At 37.7% G+C, this 15,647-nt stretch overlaps 1 protein-coding gene across 1 annotated transcript; it reads left to right on the forward strand.

Moving 5' to 3' along the window:
* Positions 1 to 9,512: 9,512 nt before the first annotated feature.
* Positions 9,513 to 15,445, forward strand: LOC149104859 (uromodulin-like). The gene is made up of 5 exons (XM_089272281.1): positions 9,513 to 9,723; positions 10,022 to 10,171; positions 12,938 to 13,051; positions 13,956 to 14,084; positions 14,905 to 15,445. Exons 1-5 carry the CDS (start codon positions 9,513 to 9,515, stop codon positions 15,267 to 15,269), a joined length of 969 nt encoding a protein of 322 aa, XP_089128407.1. The 3' UTR covers positions 15,270 to 15,445.
* Positions 15,446 to 15,647: the final 202 nt, after the last annotated feature.

The following is a 15,647-nucleotide window of genomic DNA, read 5'->3' on the forward strand; positions in this document are numbered from 1 at the left end:
ATGCCAGCAAAGATAAATTGTAGATGTCCAAAATGTTATACGTTTTGGCTAAATCGAGGAAATGAAATCATCATTAAAACAGAATTTTCAATAACGCATACGAGTGAGAAGTTCTTGTTCTTTTATACAAAATAAACTAAGCTAGAAAAAATGTATCCAAAATTTTAGTGTTGTCAGATGGAGGGATAGTCAAAAATTCTGTTAATATATTCTTTGTAAATCTGAAATTTCTCCATTTTGGTATTTATTTCAAATATTTCTTGTATCTATTTGTTACTGTGCTAAAAGATATCATGTCTGATTTCCACATTTAAATTATTAAAACTTACATACAATTGCTGACTTTCAAAAGTTATTTACCCAAAAATAGCAAAATATAATTCCTGGACAGGTTGACAAGGGAGCATTCAGAATCCATCCATATGTCCCAAGGTTTTATTATACATTTATTTAAAGTATACAAAACAAATTCAGTCTTGAAAGTGAAATCCATTTTATTTTATTCACTCTTTAGGTACTCTCGACCTTGAATTTGCCTCTTAGCAGAATGCAGGACCTGAAACAAATCACAAGCGCTTAGAAGATTATTACATTGCTTACAGATGTCAATATTATTACAAAATTAATGTATTTTTCGTTTTAACATATGAATTTATTTTGAATGTAGTTACCACATTAGTCTCACTAAATAAGAGATTGCCCTCAAGCGGTCTGATAACTCTTATGTTTTCTATTTTTTATTACATACTCTTAACCAAACTGATATGTTTCCTGTTCACAACCAATTAATGTTTTGCATTAGTTTCACAATTAGTAATGTTCAACACTCGACACTACATTCTAAACTCGCGTACCTTTTCAGTCTTTGCGTTCATAAAAATTATTTTACAAAAACATTACTTTCTGGTACATTCAAGCTTCATGGGGAGGTGAAAAGAATCATCATCTACTTGGAACAGCTGCAGTGTGTATAGTTTTTAAAAACTGCCCCCCCAAAAAAGAGTACAATGCCCCCTACAAACCTTAACTTACATGTTTGCATGGCCCTCAACGTCTGGTAAATGAGCACAAACAATCTCTCTGCCCTTTGTGCCATTCCTTGGGATACTGATAGCATCCATTTAGAGGGAATCACTGCACTACCCCTGGCCTGTCTGTTTCGCTGCCACTTCTGTGCGGTAGGTGGTTTCAACAGGCTGCTGGCTCTCCAGTGATAAAACTGGGGTGCACATTCGGTGAATCCACCAAAACAGAGACCTCCCAAATTTGTTTAATTTCCTCTCTTTCCCCTTTGTTTTTTCCCCAAAATTCGGCGAAGTGCCTTGAGTAGTCGAGTATGCTCTTCCATGTACTTAAGAGAGAGAAATTGAAAACAACTGTCATAAAAATGAAGGAACGATGCATTACTCAAGCCTTATAACAACAGCGGTTCAGGTACACTTGTAACGCCTCAAATTCAAAGAGAGTTTACAAAATATCGACGTTGTTTACAACCCTGTAATTTGGCATGATGAAACTTTAACAACACTAGAACCAGTAAAGAATATACACAGCTCAATGAAAAATACGTGAATACTAGAAAATAACGCGTACACTATACTAACCTTAATATTTGGCCACAAAATCGCGTCTACATCGTCGCTTGACACCAAAAAAACTCAATGATTAAAACACAGTCAACGTTCTCCCACTACCAAAATGGCCGCTTATTCTCCTCAACGTTTGGTCGCAAAAAATTCCTGGATAATGCTGGCCAGACTCTATGCGAGACTGGAAACAACATATTTTCTTTGTCCGCGTAAAAGGTCCGCCATTTTCCCTGCTAACAATAGCTTCATGACGTCATGACTGTCCTAATTTATCGGGATATTCCGGACTGTTTACGAAGATATCGTGCCTCTGGACACGTGATCTTTGATTGTGCTTTCACCGGCAACCTCATTCCCAGGGTCCTCTCTCTAGCTCTCGAGGTAGAGAGAGGACCCTGGGAACGAGGTCGCCTCAACCGGATGTGGCATTAAGATGTGACGTCACGTTTTTTCTATCTTGGCAGCTCATAGCTTATCTTCAATCAACAGAATATTTATAAGAAGATAGTCATAAAGTTCAAAGCTGGCTTAATGCGGTCTTCTAAAATGGATATGCTCAAAGGCAGAAAACTCAAAAACTACTTCTAGTATCAGACATGAGACTTCTTATGACTGTCTTTGTCATTTTTCCATTAATTAGGTTCCCATAATATTATAAGGGCAAAACTAGAATTTTCAGGCGCCCTGTCAAGGGACGGGAATCGGGATATCTTCCGGGTGTCTCCGGAAGTGTCACGCGATTGGCTGTTTCCACATCTGCTGTAAATTATAGCAGATCGTCTTCACGAATCGTTTTTGCTTCTTGATAAGTAAAGTTTAGAGCTTTTAAAGTCACCGCCTTTTCTTTTGTACAGATGTCGAGCTGTAGTTTTAAAGGACGTGGTACTGCTGTGGCGTTTTTTCCAGCCATTTAAGTACTATAAATAAGTCGTGTCGTTAAAAACATAAACATTTGTAATCCAAAAGGATCAGTTACTGCGTGGCACAGTTCACAGTTAAAAAGTTGTAAATATTAATAACACAGTGCCAAATGAAAAACGATGTCTATAGCAGATGTTTCGGGCCTAGTCCTTTCTCAGTCAAACCATAGTCTGTCAAAAGACGTTAATCTTTTTGCTACGAGTTCCTTTTCCTCGAGCGCGCGAGCGATGCGAGGGCGCGAATATCTTTTCCCTGGACCACCCCTTCGAGCTCCTTGAGTTCGGGCTTTACTCAAATCCCCTGCGGTTAACACTTTATTCAAGCCAAAATAGAGCGTCTGTGGACACAAAATAATAAACACGTCTATCTACAAACTTTCTTCAGAAATATTTCCTTGTGCTTAGTAAGATTATAAAAAAGCCTTTGCCTTTGATAGAAAGAATCAAACTCTACCTCCTTTCTTTTCAGCTCTTGGGATTTTTTATTCTAATGCAAAGTTGGGACTCGGACTGGCTGCGCACGAGGAGTGATAGTTTTTTATACCAGGTGTTCCCGTCTCGTGAAATTCATCATTGCAATCTTAACTTGACGCCTGAATACTGAAGCATAATTAAACTCCAGTTTTTGAAGGGGGTCTAAGTAACTTTTAACCATCTTATGTGTGGCTGCAGAATGGCATCTTCAGTATCCTTCTTTTAATCAAAAATTCCTGTTCTTTTTTAACTTTGAAGATAAGCTAAACTCCAAGTTGCAATGACGTCTTGACATACTGATGTTTATTCAATATTCAGGCTAACTTAATCAGGAGCCACCTTGAACACAAAAAAATTTGACGAGAAAACAATGAAATTTTGTCTTTAAATTTTCAACTATACCAAAACAAAGGTAGAAAACACGGAAAATACTATGGAAACACAAGGTTTTTAAAAAAAACTTTCGAAAAACATGATTTTTTTTTTTTTCCGAAACACAATATTAAACGTCTTCGGACAAATAAAGATAGTCGTATTTGTCTTGTCACGGTCACTTGACGACTGATAATACATATTTTTTCTAGAGTATGCAAAATTAGAAGCGGACAATCTGTTTGCCACAGGAATAAACTTAAGTTCAGTCACTGGAGTGGCGTTTAATTAACTTACTTTTAATTTCTAACAATCGCATGTTGGGCTGTAGAATGTAACGTGCGCGTTCAACATCTTACCTTTTGTCAAAACTTTAACAAAACCGAAGAATATACAAATGGATATGTATTCAAATTTAGGCCAACTTCATCACAAACCAACTTGAACAAAAAAAAAAACACATTACTTAAGAGACAAACAACTAGACAATGTTTAATTTTCAATAAAGAAAAACAAAACAAAACAAAACAAAACAAAGATGGGGAACACGGAAAAAGTGCTGGAAATTCCATTTTTTTTAACTGACTGACTGTTAAAAATATGAGTTTGGAACGTTTATTTCATTGTAGAAAATATGCACCTATTAACAGGCGCGCAAGATGGAAGCGTAGTTGACAAAACCGCTGATCGAAATATTTAGCTGGCATTATACGTGCGTAATTTGAACGGGAAGTCTTAGTAATAGTGGGAGGAGTCAAACTGACATGCACAGAAATAGCTCTGAATGGTTCATCTCTCACAGCTGCCACGTTTGACACCTACCGAGACACAACACACCATCCTTCATTACACAGCGTTGACTCCTAAGGAGGCGTTATTTCGGCTACATATCTCCAGCTGGTGCTGTCTCAATGCTATCTTGATATTATCCATAAGCCTTGAGAACTGAAGACATCCGTTGTGCTTTAAAAATGATTGTTTTTGGTCTCGTTTTTTTGTCATGGATTTCAATAATGCTTCGTCCGACGCACTCGGAGGGTGAGTTCAAAACTGTCCTTACATTTTAATTTATACTCTTTAATTGCCGTTTTATACACCCTAAAATTGTGTATCCTAACACCCACCAATTTCCCGGGTTCTTATCACGAACTCTGCCTCATAAGAGGGTTGAGTTTGTTGTTGGTTCTTCCTCTTCCTCTCGTTGGCTTTTTTCCGAAGTACTCCGATTTTCCCCTCTTCATGAAAGCCGACATTTTAAAATTTCAAATCAGGAAATCCAAACGCAACGGTTTTGTCGGTCGCAAGTTTGTTACATGCTGCCCTCCGCCGAGCATTTCACGTTAATATTTTCTCGAATAAAACTTACGCGATATTTCATTAATCACTCACAAAAACGGACAAAAAAAAAAAAAAACTGAGTATTTTGTGTAACATTTTTATCTCCTGTCTGCCTCTTTTGTGAGAGGAATTTCGGTCCTTATATTTAATTGACGATGCGCGAAGAGTGCAAAAGATAAGACCCGTGGGAAAATATAAATGTTCTTATTTGGTTCAAACTTTTTGATGCTGAGTTTGGAAAACTAATCCTCTCTTTCGATCTAAAACTTGCAATTCAGTCATTTTTGGTTTCCTTGTCTTTCGTGGAAGTTTTCTATATGTAGCAATCTTCGGTATTTAATCGAGGATAGTTCTTGCCTGAGAAAATACTGAAACAGGTTTTGAGATAAAAAACAAAAACAAAAACAAAAACAAAACAAAATATCATTTTCAAGGAGATTTCAAGTTCTCGATGCGTTAAGTTTTTTAGAAATAACATTTCAACAACTTTACCGGAATTTATTTGTAATTTGCCTTCCATTTGAGTTGAGCATCCAAGAGGCAATTTGCACTAGACGTGGTCAGATGTGACACTCCCTAAAATGATTATGACCTGCAACGTTTGTCAGTTAGAGCAAGCATCTCAAAAAGTGGAATTTGATTCCGTCACGAGACGATTTTCAACGCAACATTGTAACTTCGGACAACCATGTTGCAGGTTTTTTGAATCCCTTTCAAAAACCTGCTATATGTTGCCGCATCGGGTAATTTTTTGTCAAAACAAAATTGCGAGACAGGTTGCTTGATAAAACCTAGTGTAACAGCGCCATAGGGTCAATTGACTGAGCTCGCTTTTGATACGATTGCCGACGCATAATTCTTTACAAAACGCCGGCCGACAAATTGCTACATGCATTTATCTTATAGCTTCGCTACGTTCTTAAAAATGATTCTCTGTCAGCATCTAAATAGAGACGAAGATGAAGGAATCTGTAAAATGTGTGTCTAGTTTGTATCATATCGCCTAAAAAGGATGATGCTGCGCGCATTTTTCGTTTCTAAAATCGGCAAAGTAGTTAATCTGACACCCATTGTTTTGCATTTTGTGTGATCTTTGAGGACAGATCTTTCAAATATCTTCAAAGGGAAGGAAAAGTTGGAGTTCAAACGGCGAATAATCGAAATGCTGGCTTCTTGTTATAGTCTAACAAACATCTCCTACTATATGTAATGCTGTTGTTAAAAAATATATTATCTGAATTTAATCATCAGCATAAATATGAACTTTATGCCCATAGGTTGTGTAACAGTTTTTTTCGGTTCAGTCTTCTAATACAAAGGTAATTATCCCTTGATTCCTGTAGTCTGAAAATAAGACTGAACGACTTCTTACGTGCTCGAAAGCACTCGACAATTAATAAAGAAGTTATTACCAGTAACAGGTGGATTTGAAATACCTCATTTTCTTCACCGTATGAAATTACCGTATGTCATCATTAAAACCCCTCAGTTAAGTCAAATTATGCAGAAAACATCTTTGTTGTTTACGTACGTTCCGGTTTGAAGGCCAGTATGCGGTTTTCTCTTGAGCGAGCGAACCCGAGTGTTTTCGTTGTTTTCTTTCTTTCTGTGTATTTGTTGAACTTTTTCGTCTACTTTTTGTCTAAGTGAGCGATATCGGATTCAGTGAATTGAAGAAAGCAAACATAAAAAAAAAGTTAAGGTATTGCGTGAATAAATTTAACCAGCTCTTTTCCAGAAAAAAAAAAAAAAAGACAGCGTTACAGATTATTAATTCGACAGACCACGTCTGAAAACGTAGCAAATGTTTTCTTCCACGCTACGCTGGAAAAATTTGGAAAATGCAACAATCACCGGTCGTTTTGGGCGTGTGTTTGAGAAAAACTTTGGCAGGGAATTCACTTGATTATCGCGATGTCATCGCTTTCGAAAAGCTCTGTTTTCAAAATGTTTCCGGTCCAAACTAAGACGCAAGTCGGCATTTTCAGCTTAATTTAAATCAGTTTTTTGAATGGCGTTTAACTAACTTTTAACCATGGCTGCACAATATAATCTCCAGTATCCTTCCTTTCATCAAATATTCCTGTTCTTTTTTTAAATTTGAAGATAAGCTAAGCTCTAAGTTGCAATGACGTCTTGACATACAGATATTTATTCAATATTTAGGCTGACTTAATCAGGAGCCACCTTGAGCAAAAAAAATAATTGACGGGAAAACAACGAAAGTTTTTGTTTAAATTTTCTACTATACCAAAACAAAGGTAGAAAGCACGGAAAATACCATGGAAACACAAGGTTTGTAAAAAACTTTCAAAAAACATGATTATTTTTTTTTTTTCGAAACACAATATTAAACGTCTTCGGAAAAATAAAGATAGACGTATTGGTCTTGTTACGGTCACTTGACGACTGATAATACATATTTTTTTCTAGACTATGGAAAATTGGAAGCGGACAATCTGTTTGCCACAGGAATAAACTTAAATTCAGTTACTGGAGTGGCGTTTAATTAATTAACTTTTAATTTATAACAATCGCATGCTGGGTTATAGAATGTAACGTGCGCGTTCAACATCCTACCTTTTGTCCAAACTTTAACAAAACCGAGGAACCCTAACCCAAAATGTTTCTCGTTCAGACTAAAACGCAAGCCAACGTTTTCAAATTCCTCCAGTTTGAAGAGCGTTTTCGTGACGGATTAGAGGAGACGGTAGGCCTAACCATAGAAAGATAGCCGTGCTTTCAAATTCCTCCTGTTTCAAGAGCGTTTTCATGACGGGTTAGAGGAGACGGTTATGGTTAGCCAAATGTTGCAAAATTCAACAACTTGCACCTTCATATTCAACAACTTATATTTATGTTCAACAACATATATTTATATTCAACATTTTATATTTATATTCAACAATACGCGTTTTCTTTCAACTTCAACCCAAATTATTTTCATTCAACAAAAATATTTGTTCAACTTCAACCCAAAATAATTTCATTCAACAACAATATTTGCTCAACTTCAACCCAAGTTATTTTCATTCAACAAAAATATTTGTTCAACTTCAACCAAAAATAATTTCATTCAACAACAATATTTGTTCAACTTCAACCACAATTAGTTTTATTCAACAATAATAATTATTCAACTTCTATCACGCATAGTGATTTAATAACATACCTTCTTTTATGACAAAGGTTTTGAAAGTTTCCGGACATTCGAAATATTGTCATTCAACAAAATTCCCCGTCCCTCCCCTCGAACTACCCCGAACGTTGTCACAAATCCCTAGTCACTCGCAGGTTTGGGTACCCAAACCACTGAAAGCATAAAACTGATGCAAATGAAATAATCCACAATTCTACAAAATCTACGTGTACTAGGAAGGATGGTCAAGGAAAGAGCGACAAACAAGTCTAAGCCAGAGTTTTTTTCCGACATGCAACACATACAGAGATCGGTCACAGCTTGAGACCTGCATATTGCGTGACGGCCGTTCGTTCGTATATTGATTTTAATCGCCGCAATATCGGAGGTTTAGAAAGCGCCTTTCTCGTTTAAAATAACGTGCATTTCAAGGGTTATCGATAGGTACCAAGCGCATGTTCATACAAGGATCTCTGGCGCGTGAATTCGGTTTTGTATGTCGTTATAACTGCGGACTCGAATCAGACACTCTGTTATGAATTGCGACTATTTTCAGAGACGTATTGTGTTTATAGCAAGCTGAGGAACGCTTTAATTTATTGAGACAAGGCTTCGTAAGAAGATAAATGGGTTTTGAGCAGAATTGTCGATGATTTCACTTGCATCAGTTTACGCTTTCAGTGGTTTGGGTACCCAAACCTGCGAGTGACTAGGGATTTGTGACAACGTTCGGGGTAGTTTGAGGGGAGGGACGGGGAATTTTGTTGAATGGCAATATTTCGAATGTCCGGAAACTTTCAAAACCTTTGTCATAAAAGAAGGTATGTTATTAAATCACTATGCATGATAGAAGTTGAATAACTATTATTGTTGAATAAAACTAATTGTGGTTGAAGTTGAACAAATATTGTTGTTGAATGAAATTATTTTGGGTTGAAGTTGAACAAATATTTTTGTTGAATGAAAATAATTTGGGTTGAAGTTGAAAGAAAATGCGTATTGTTGAATATAAATATAAAATGTTGAATATAAATATATGTCGTTGAAAATAAATATAAGTTGTTGAATATGAAGGTGCAAGTTGTTGAATTTTGCAACATTTGGCTAACCATAGACGGTAGGCCTAACCATAGAAAGATAGCCGTGTTTTCAAATTTCTCCATTGTAGTGTGGACGCAGCCTGAGTTTTTCACCGCTTTTTCTCACAAATTGAAGTAAATTTCAATGATTGACAAAGCGTTCCCTCACCAGCCGCTCCCTAGATACAGAGCGTTAGTGAGATTGTCTAACGGAGGCAGCACCTCCCTTCTGTTTAAGATATTCTAGATTCTTTTGGTGTGTCTATTTTATTATCTCTTTGTTTGTATACGCCTAGAATTCGACGGATACGTTTCAAGTAAAGACTATTGCCTGATTCAAGATTATTTTGTAGTTTTTTTTCTAAATTTATTTCGAGATTGCTTACAGACCTTACAAGATTGCTTACAAGCAACACTGTGTAATAAGGGGTGCCGTGTCGCTGCCATTCAGAGCTATTTCTGCTCATTGACTCTCAGCTATAAGAGAGCGAGATGCTCGCTTGCATCTAACAGTTAATTTTTTATGTAAGGTACAAGAAACATATTATGCGAGACTCGATATTTTTCTCTCCATATGACAATTTCAGAAGCTGGCATAAGCATGGCCATCACGGTGCTTCTGATGTCTCAGATGTTTTATAAACTGGACGCTCAGCAGTGTATAATTCGAGGCGAATATTCCATCCGTGGCATGATGTTAAAAGGACATACCTACATCGAGGAGAAGACCGGAATCTGGCTCAATTGTTTAGACAACTGTGATGATGACGTCAGATGTCAAAGCTTTAACTACGTCATCAGCCAAGGCATATGTGAGTTGAACAACCGCACCAAAGAAGCCAGACCTGAAGATTTTGTTCCGGACAGCGATCGCTTCTATATTAAACGATTCAGGAAAAGAGGTATTTTTCATCTTTAAACAGTTCATCTCTATCTTTTTTTGAGGATAGTAATTGTGTCGTATACAGGCGTGCCCAGAATCTCATTGCATCCCGGGGACTCCGAACAAAGCCCGTAGTTTTTCGTCAAGAGAGCTTAACAATAGTGGTGTTTAGTAATGACAGAAAAGCGCCAAGAAAAAAACAATGTTTTTGACTTTTCTATTTTTAGTTCCCCTTGGATCCGTTGCCGAGTTGCCAGCTGAGTCGTGCGCCGAGATTAGGGCGAGTGAAGGAGAAGATGCAGTCAGCGGTAATTACTGGTTCGATTCAATTAAACCTGGCGAGGTAGTCCAGGCTCGTTGTGACATGTCTAAACTAGGTAACTAGACGTTAAGGGTTTTACTTCGATTTATTATTTTCAAACCTCTTGTAATAAGCCTCATCTACGCGCTATAAAATGCCTCAACTTCCAGGCTGTTTCTATGATTAAAGACTCTGCATTCTACAAAATAAGGCATATTTGCGATGCGTTCAACCTTGGGGCTAATCAATTTTTTAACGAACTTTTACATTTAAGTTATTTTACCTTTCTGTTAAGGTAATCTAACCAGCAGTGTCAGTTTTAATAAACCCTTCCGGCAATAAACGTCCCCATAGCGAAAATAACGCTCAAGACATGGACATAGACTGTTCAATCTATGAGATGCTCTTCATAAAGAAGAAGCCTAGCTTTAAAACCCAATCGGGCTCCATCCGCGCAATACTATTTGTTTAGAGTTAAAACAGCAATAGCATCTATGAAGGTCATGAAGCCGAGAGCTACAAAGATGGGTTTCAGGTCTGCTATCTTCTCTCGACTAATAATTAACAGTCAAACAGGCTCTATCTTCCTCGTGCAACTGACAGCGGGTGGTCAGAACCAGAAGATTCCCACCCAGCAAGAAATTGTTTGTGGAACAGAGATATTTCAAGGAGCAGATCCGTTGCCATTCCCTGACTAGATTATGATAATGATGGATATCTGATAAAGATGTTTTGTTTTTCTTTATAACAAGCAAAAATTTTAAAAGTTACTTAGTTAATGATCTCTTTTGCCTATTTGCTCCGGGCCGGACTCCGTCAAATATATCAACAGAAGCTATTGCAGTTTAATCCTTTCAATCTTTTCTTCTAAAACAGATATCGATGACTGTGCAAGTCATCCCTGTAAGAACAACGGGACCTGCACAGACGGAGTGAACGGATTCAACTGCAGCTGTGCATCAGGATTTAATGGCGTACAATGTGAAACAGGTAACTGTAGCCAAAATTTATTTTCCTTCAGATGTTAGGAGTTTTTAATCTCTTTCTATGTCGCTTGCAGTGCTCTTATTGTTTAAAGTGCTTGAAAAGGGCAGAGACATATATTTCTGCTGCTACAAAGTTCTATTGTATATGACCGATATGTGATAATAGATTTTTGGCCTGGGAAAGCACTTCTGTAAAAACTTGTGAAAACTTTCTGGTTGCGAGGATCAGGACCAGAATCTGTTAAAGGGAAATATCTTCAGAGCCGCCAACAGCACTCAGCACTTAGGTCCAACGATATCATTTTAATCCAAGAACGTAACAAAAGAATATTTCACAAGGCAAGGCTATTTAAGCCGAAAACACAATTCTAAAGGTTTACGAAAAGTTTTTAAAAACTCTCAACTAAACGTTATCTCATACATTTCAGGAAGCTCGATTAGCTGTAACGGAATTTGTAGTTTTCAACATTAATAACTTTCAAAACAATAAAGGGAGATAACAGTTCAACAAAAAGACTAACACAGGTAGTAATTACATCTCAGCGCTTATTACAGGTATGATCTACAACAAAAACAGGTGTTTGTTACGGTTAATGAACTGGAATAGTAAACTGCAACTTAGAAATGCATAATGAACTAAAACAAATATATCTAAACCGAATATGTAAAATATACTAAATAATCTGATTTTCTCTCCTCACGATTATTATCTTTCTACCTTTTTCCCTTACAACAGATATCGATGACTGTACAAGTCATCCCTGTAAGAACAACGCGACCTGTATAGACCGAGTGAACGGATTCAACTGCAGCTGTGCACCAGGATTTAATGGCACACAATGTGAATCAGGTAACTATAACCAAAATTAGTTAATTTTCATTCAAATTCTACGGGTTTTAATCTCTCTCTAAGTTGTTTGCGCGCAGTTTTGTATCTTTCAACTTCAAGCATAGTTTTGTTATCGAGTTTTGTTGATAGTTGTTGCAAGTTCTATCGAATGTGACCGTTATTAACTTTCTGCCTTATCACCTTGAAACAGATATCGATGATTGTGCAAGTCATCCCTGTAAGAGCAACGGAACCTGTACAGACCGAGTGAACGGATTCAACTGCAGCTGCGCACCAGGATTTAATGGGACACAATGTGAAACAGGTAATCGTAACAGATAACATCACCAACCTTATAATTCGTGTAAATAACAAAACAGCGATGTTCACAGATATTTTTGCTTATGCATTTTTGATTAAAGAAAGCACATGTTTTCCAAAACTTTCTTTTTTCTCCATAATTCTATCCAGTTGACCTATCCAAGTCTCTAAGGAGCGAAATCTGGGCCGATAAACGATCTTATGCATTTTTGGTTATTTTGCAGATATTGTTGCTGTGGGATTTGTCGTATACCGTAAAATGCCGCTTTAAGCCCTGGGCTCGTATAACTTCATAAGCGGTTTTGTGTGGGCTTAAAGACGGGCAGGGGAGGCTTATTTCCGGGCGGCATATAAGCGAATAGAAATATTGTTTCGGAACGAGGAGTTATAACCTATCTGGGCAACGAATTAATGCTAATATACCATTACATTTGTAATACATTTATTGTGTAAACGGAGAATATGTTTCAAAAACATCTCTAAAACACTAGTGTGACTGGAGCAACTGGAAAGGACCAGAACGTTATCTGATTTACAGATTAGATAGGCTCGTATCGGCGGGGGGTGGCGGGGGGGGGGGGGGGTGGGCTTATATCGGGAATAATATCTTTGTTAGCAAATAGAAGGGTTTATATCGGGGGAGGCTTTAACGTGGTATTTTACGGTATGACCGTTTTTAAATTTCAACCTTATCCCTTTAACACAGATATCGATGACTGCGCAAGTCATCCCTGCAAGAACAACGGGAACTGCACAGACCGAGTGAACGGATTCAACTGCAGCTGTGCACCAGGATTTAATGGCACACGATGTGAAACAGGTAGTAGTTCGTGTAAATAATAAAACAGCAATGTTAACAAACGATTAGGAGCCAATAAAAAGGTGTGTTTCCCAGAAATTGACAGCCACTGGAAAAGGGAAAACAAAAAGAAAGTCGTCTTTGACTATTATTGCCACGAGGAAACCAAAAGATAAACCTTTTTTACGAGTTGCTGTGAAACTTTCATCTTTTTTACTTTTCCAGCAGAAATGTTTTAATTCCTAGCTTCTGTACAGTATATTTCCTTGCAAAAGTTTGCCTGTGAGCGAACACACGACCCAACGTTAAACATGCCAAACACAGTAGGGCGTGTAGTTCCATGATCATAACCTCCAATCTGGTGAAGGGGGGACAGATGGGGAATTGACCGCATGGGTATGGCTTCGATTCAGGGCCGATTTTACACCTGTTGTGGGCAGGTGGAGGCGAAATGATGCGAAGAGTTAGTTACTTAGACGAATCAACGAATTCAACTGCAGCTGTGCACTAGACTTTACTGGAACACTGTGATTGAGATAATCGCTGTAGATAACAGCAGGTAATACCACATGCAAGTAATAGGGCTGAAACGCCTACAATCGATCGGCAGATGGCAGTATTGTGTGGTTGATATCACTGAAAGTTTCCCGTTAGCCAGCCACACGATTACTCTAATAAAATGTATCTTTCTATATGCCGTGTAATCACTTTAGAAATGTAAAAACTTTGGAGTGGATTTAAGGCGCCAATTGTACTTATTTTCCTTCGTAACAAGGTTCACTTGAGATTTTTCTGATATTTTTTTCGCCTTTTTCACGTGTAAAGTAGTTTATTTCCACCAGAATTCCCTTTTATGATCGTAATGGGACACTTAACCATCCATTGTGACATTGAAATACTAACACTTACATCCCTTTGTTTTTAGACATTGACGAGTGCGCTGCACAGGTCGACCCATGTGGTGCTGTAGCCAAGTCTGAGTGCAAGAACACGGATGGATCGTACTATTGCCAGTGCAAAGATGGATTTGTAAAGAACGGTGCTATTTGTGAAGGTGCAACACAGTTTTATCATTAGTAGGGATATCTTCTATGCTGTTTTAATTAGCTACAGTTAAAAACTTTATTTGTCGTTATGTAAGGACGGTTTGCAACATTTAAGAACTTTATTTAACAAGTAGGCATGTATCAGGAAAAAAATAATAAATAACCCATATGAAGTTAGAATCCACTACATAGTTGGTTAAAGTATCCCACATGATATTCTTCCAGCGGTTTATCCAATGTCAGAGAGTAAACATACCTTAGTGGAGAAACACTGGCGCTGACTGTGATGTTCTCGCACTTAGAGCCGATAAATATCATCGCTTGAAGGACAAATTTATTCAGCTACGGCTTACCTACAGGTTACCCAACAACATTTGAACTGGAAATTTCAAATGTAAATATGAAGATTTTCTCGTATAAACAGACAAAAAGCTGGTAATTAATACCTATTGTAGAAGCTATATTTCGGTGGCGAGATCTTTTTACAACCTTGTTCCCAGGAAAAATGGAAACGAAGACAAATCATATAGAAATGTTTGTGCATGACCGGATGTAATAAAGTGATGTAAAATTGAACAAAATATATGAAGTGACTGTATTCAAACTACAAGTAACACCCAACGACACAGCACGACAGAGGTATCTACGGATCAGGGGAGAGTTATTTACGTATTACCCTGTTTTTTGTTTTTTAGTTGACATATGTAAGAACTACCAAAATCTGACAGACGCGGAAAGAAGATATGACTACGCAACACAAAACGACATATGTCAAATGTCTTCTGTGTTTATCACATATTTATTTACACATTTGTGTATTTCCTTTAGTTGATGTATGTCACTGGCAAAATTACCAAAATCTGACAGATGCAGAAAGAAAACATGACTACATAAACGTAAACGACAAATGTGACAGCACACTCGATGGCTGGTATCGCTTCCAAGGAGCTGCAGGCACAAAAATGGTGACCACATGTCCACTGATGAACCGTTGTGATGCAAGCTTTCCTGCCTGGTTGAGTGGTGGTCATCCTACAGTGGCTGAGGCTAAAGTCACAAGAAACGTCTGCATTAATAAGTCTGCCTGTTGCGACATGTTTTTCCCCATTCAATTAAAGAACTGCGGCTCCTATTATATCTACAAGTTATTTCACCCGGGGCATTGTCCTGCCCGATATTGCAGCACTGACTAATCCGGTCATAGCATGTGTATGTTTCAGTTAGCTTCAGTTGAATAGTAGTGGTAAGAGACTTAGATCATTGTCTCTTTTAGTGCCAAGCGGGATATTACTTCCCGACATGATTACCTACAGTAAAACTTAACCATGGCCTGGTTGTTCAAAGCATGACCAAGCTAGGCCAAAATTAGTGTTACTTTTGTCGACGGCTTACATGCTCTAAGACCTCTAAAAATAAGCAAAGAAAATACTTCACCCACGAAAGAAAACTTTAAACCTCCATCAACTCTTAAACCTGCATTACGAACAACCTGACCACTACAAACAAACAAAATGCACATCGAGTTTAGGCGTTTCTCGGGAGAACACTTGACGGCGTGACATAAGACGGCT

Source organism: Orbicella faveolata, unplaced genomic scaffold, assembly GCF_042242905.1.
Source record: "Orbicella faveolata isolate gen_17 unplaced genomic scaffold, um_ofav_v1 contig_34, whole genome shotgun sequence".
Taxonomy (NCBI): domain Eukaryota; kingdom Metazoa; phylum Cnidaria; class Anthozoa; order Scleractinia; family Merulinidae; genus Orbicella; species Orbicella faveolata.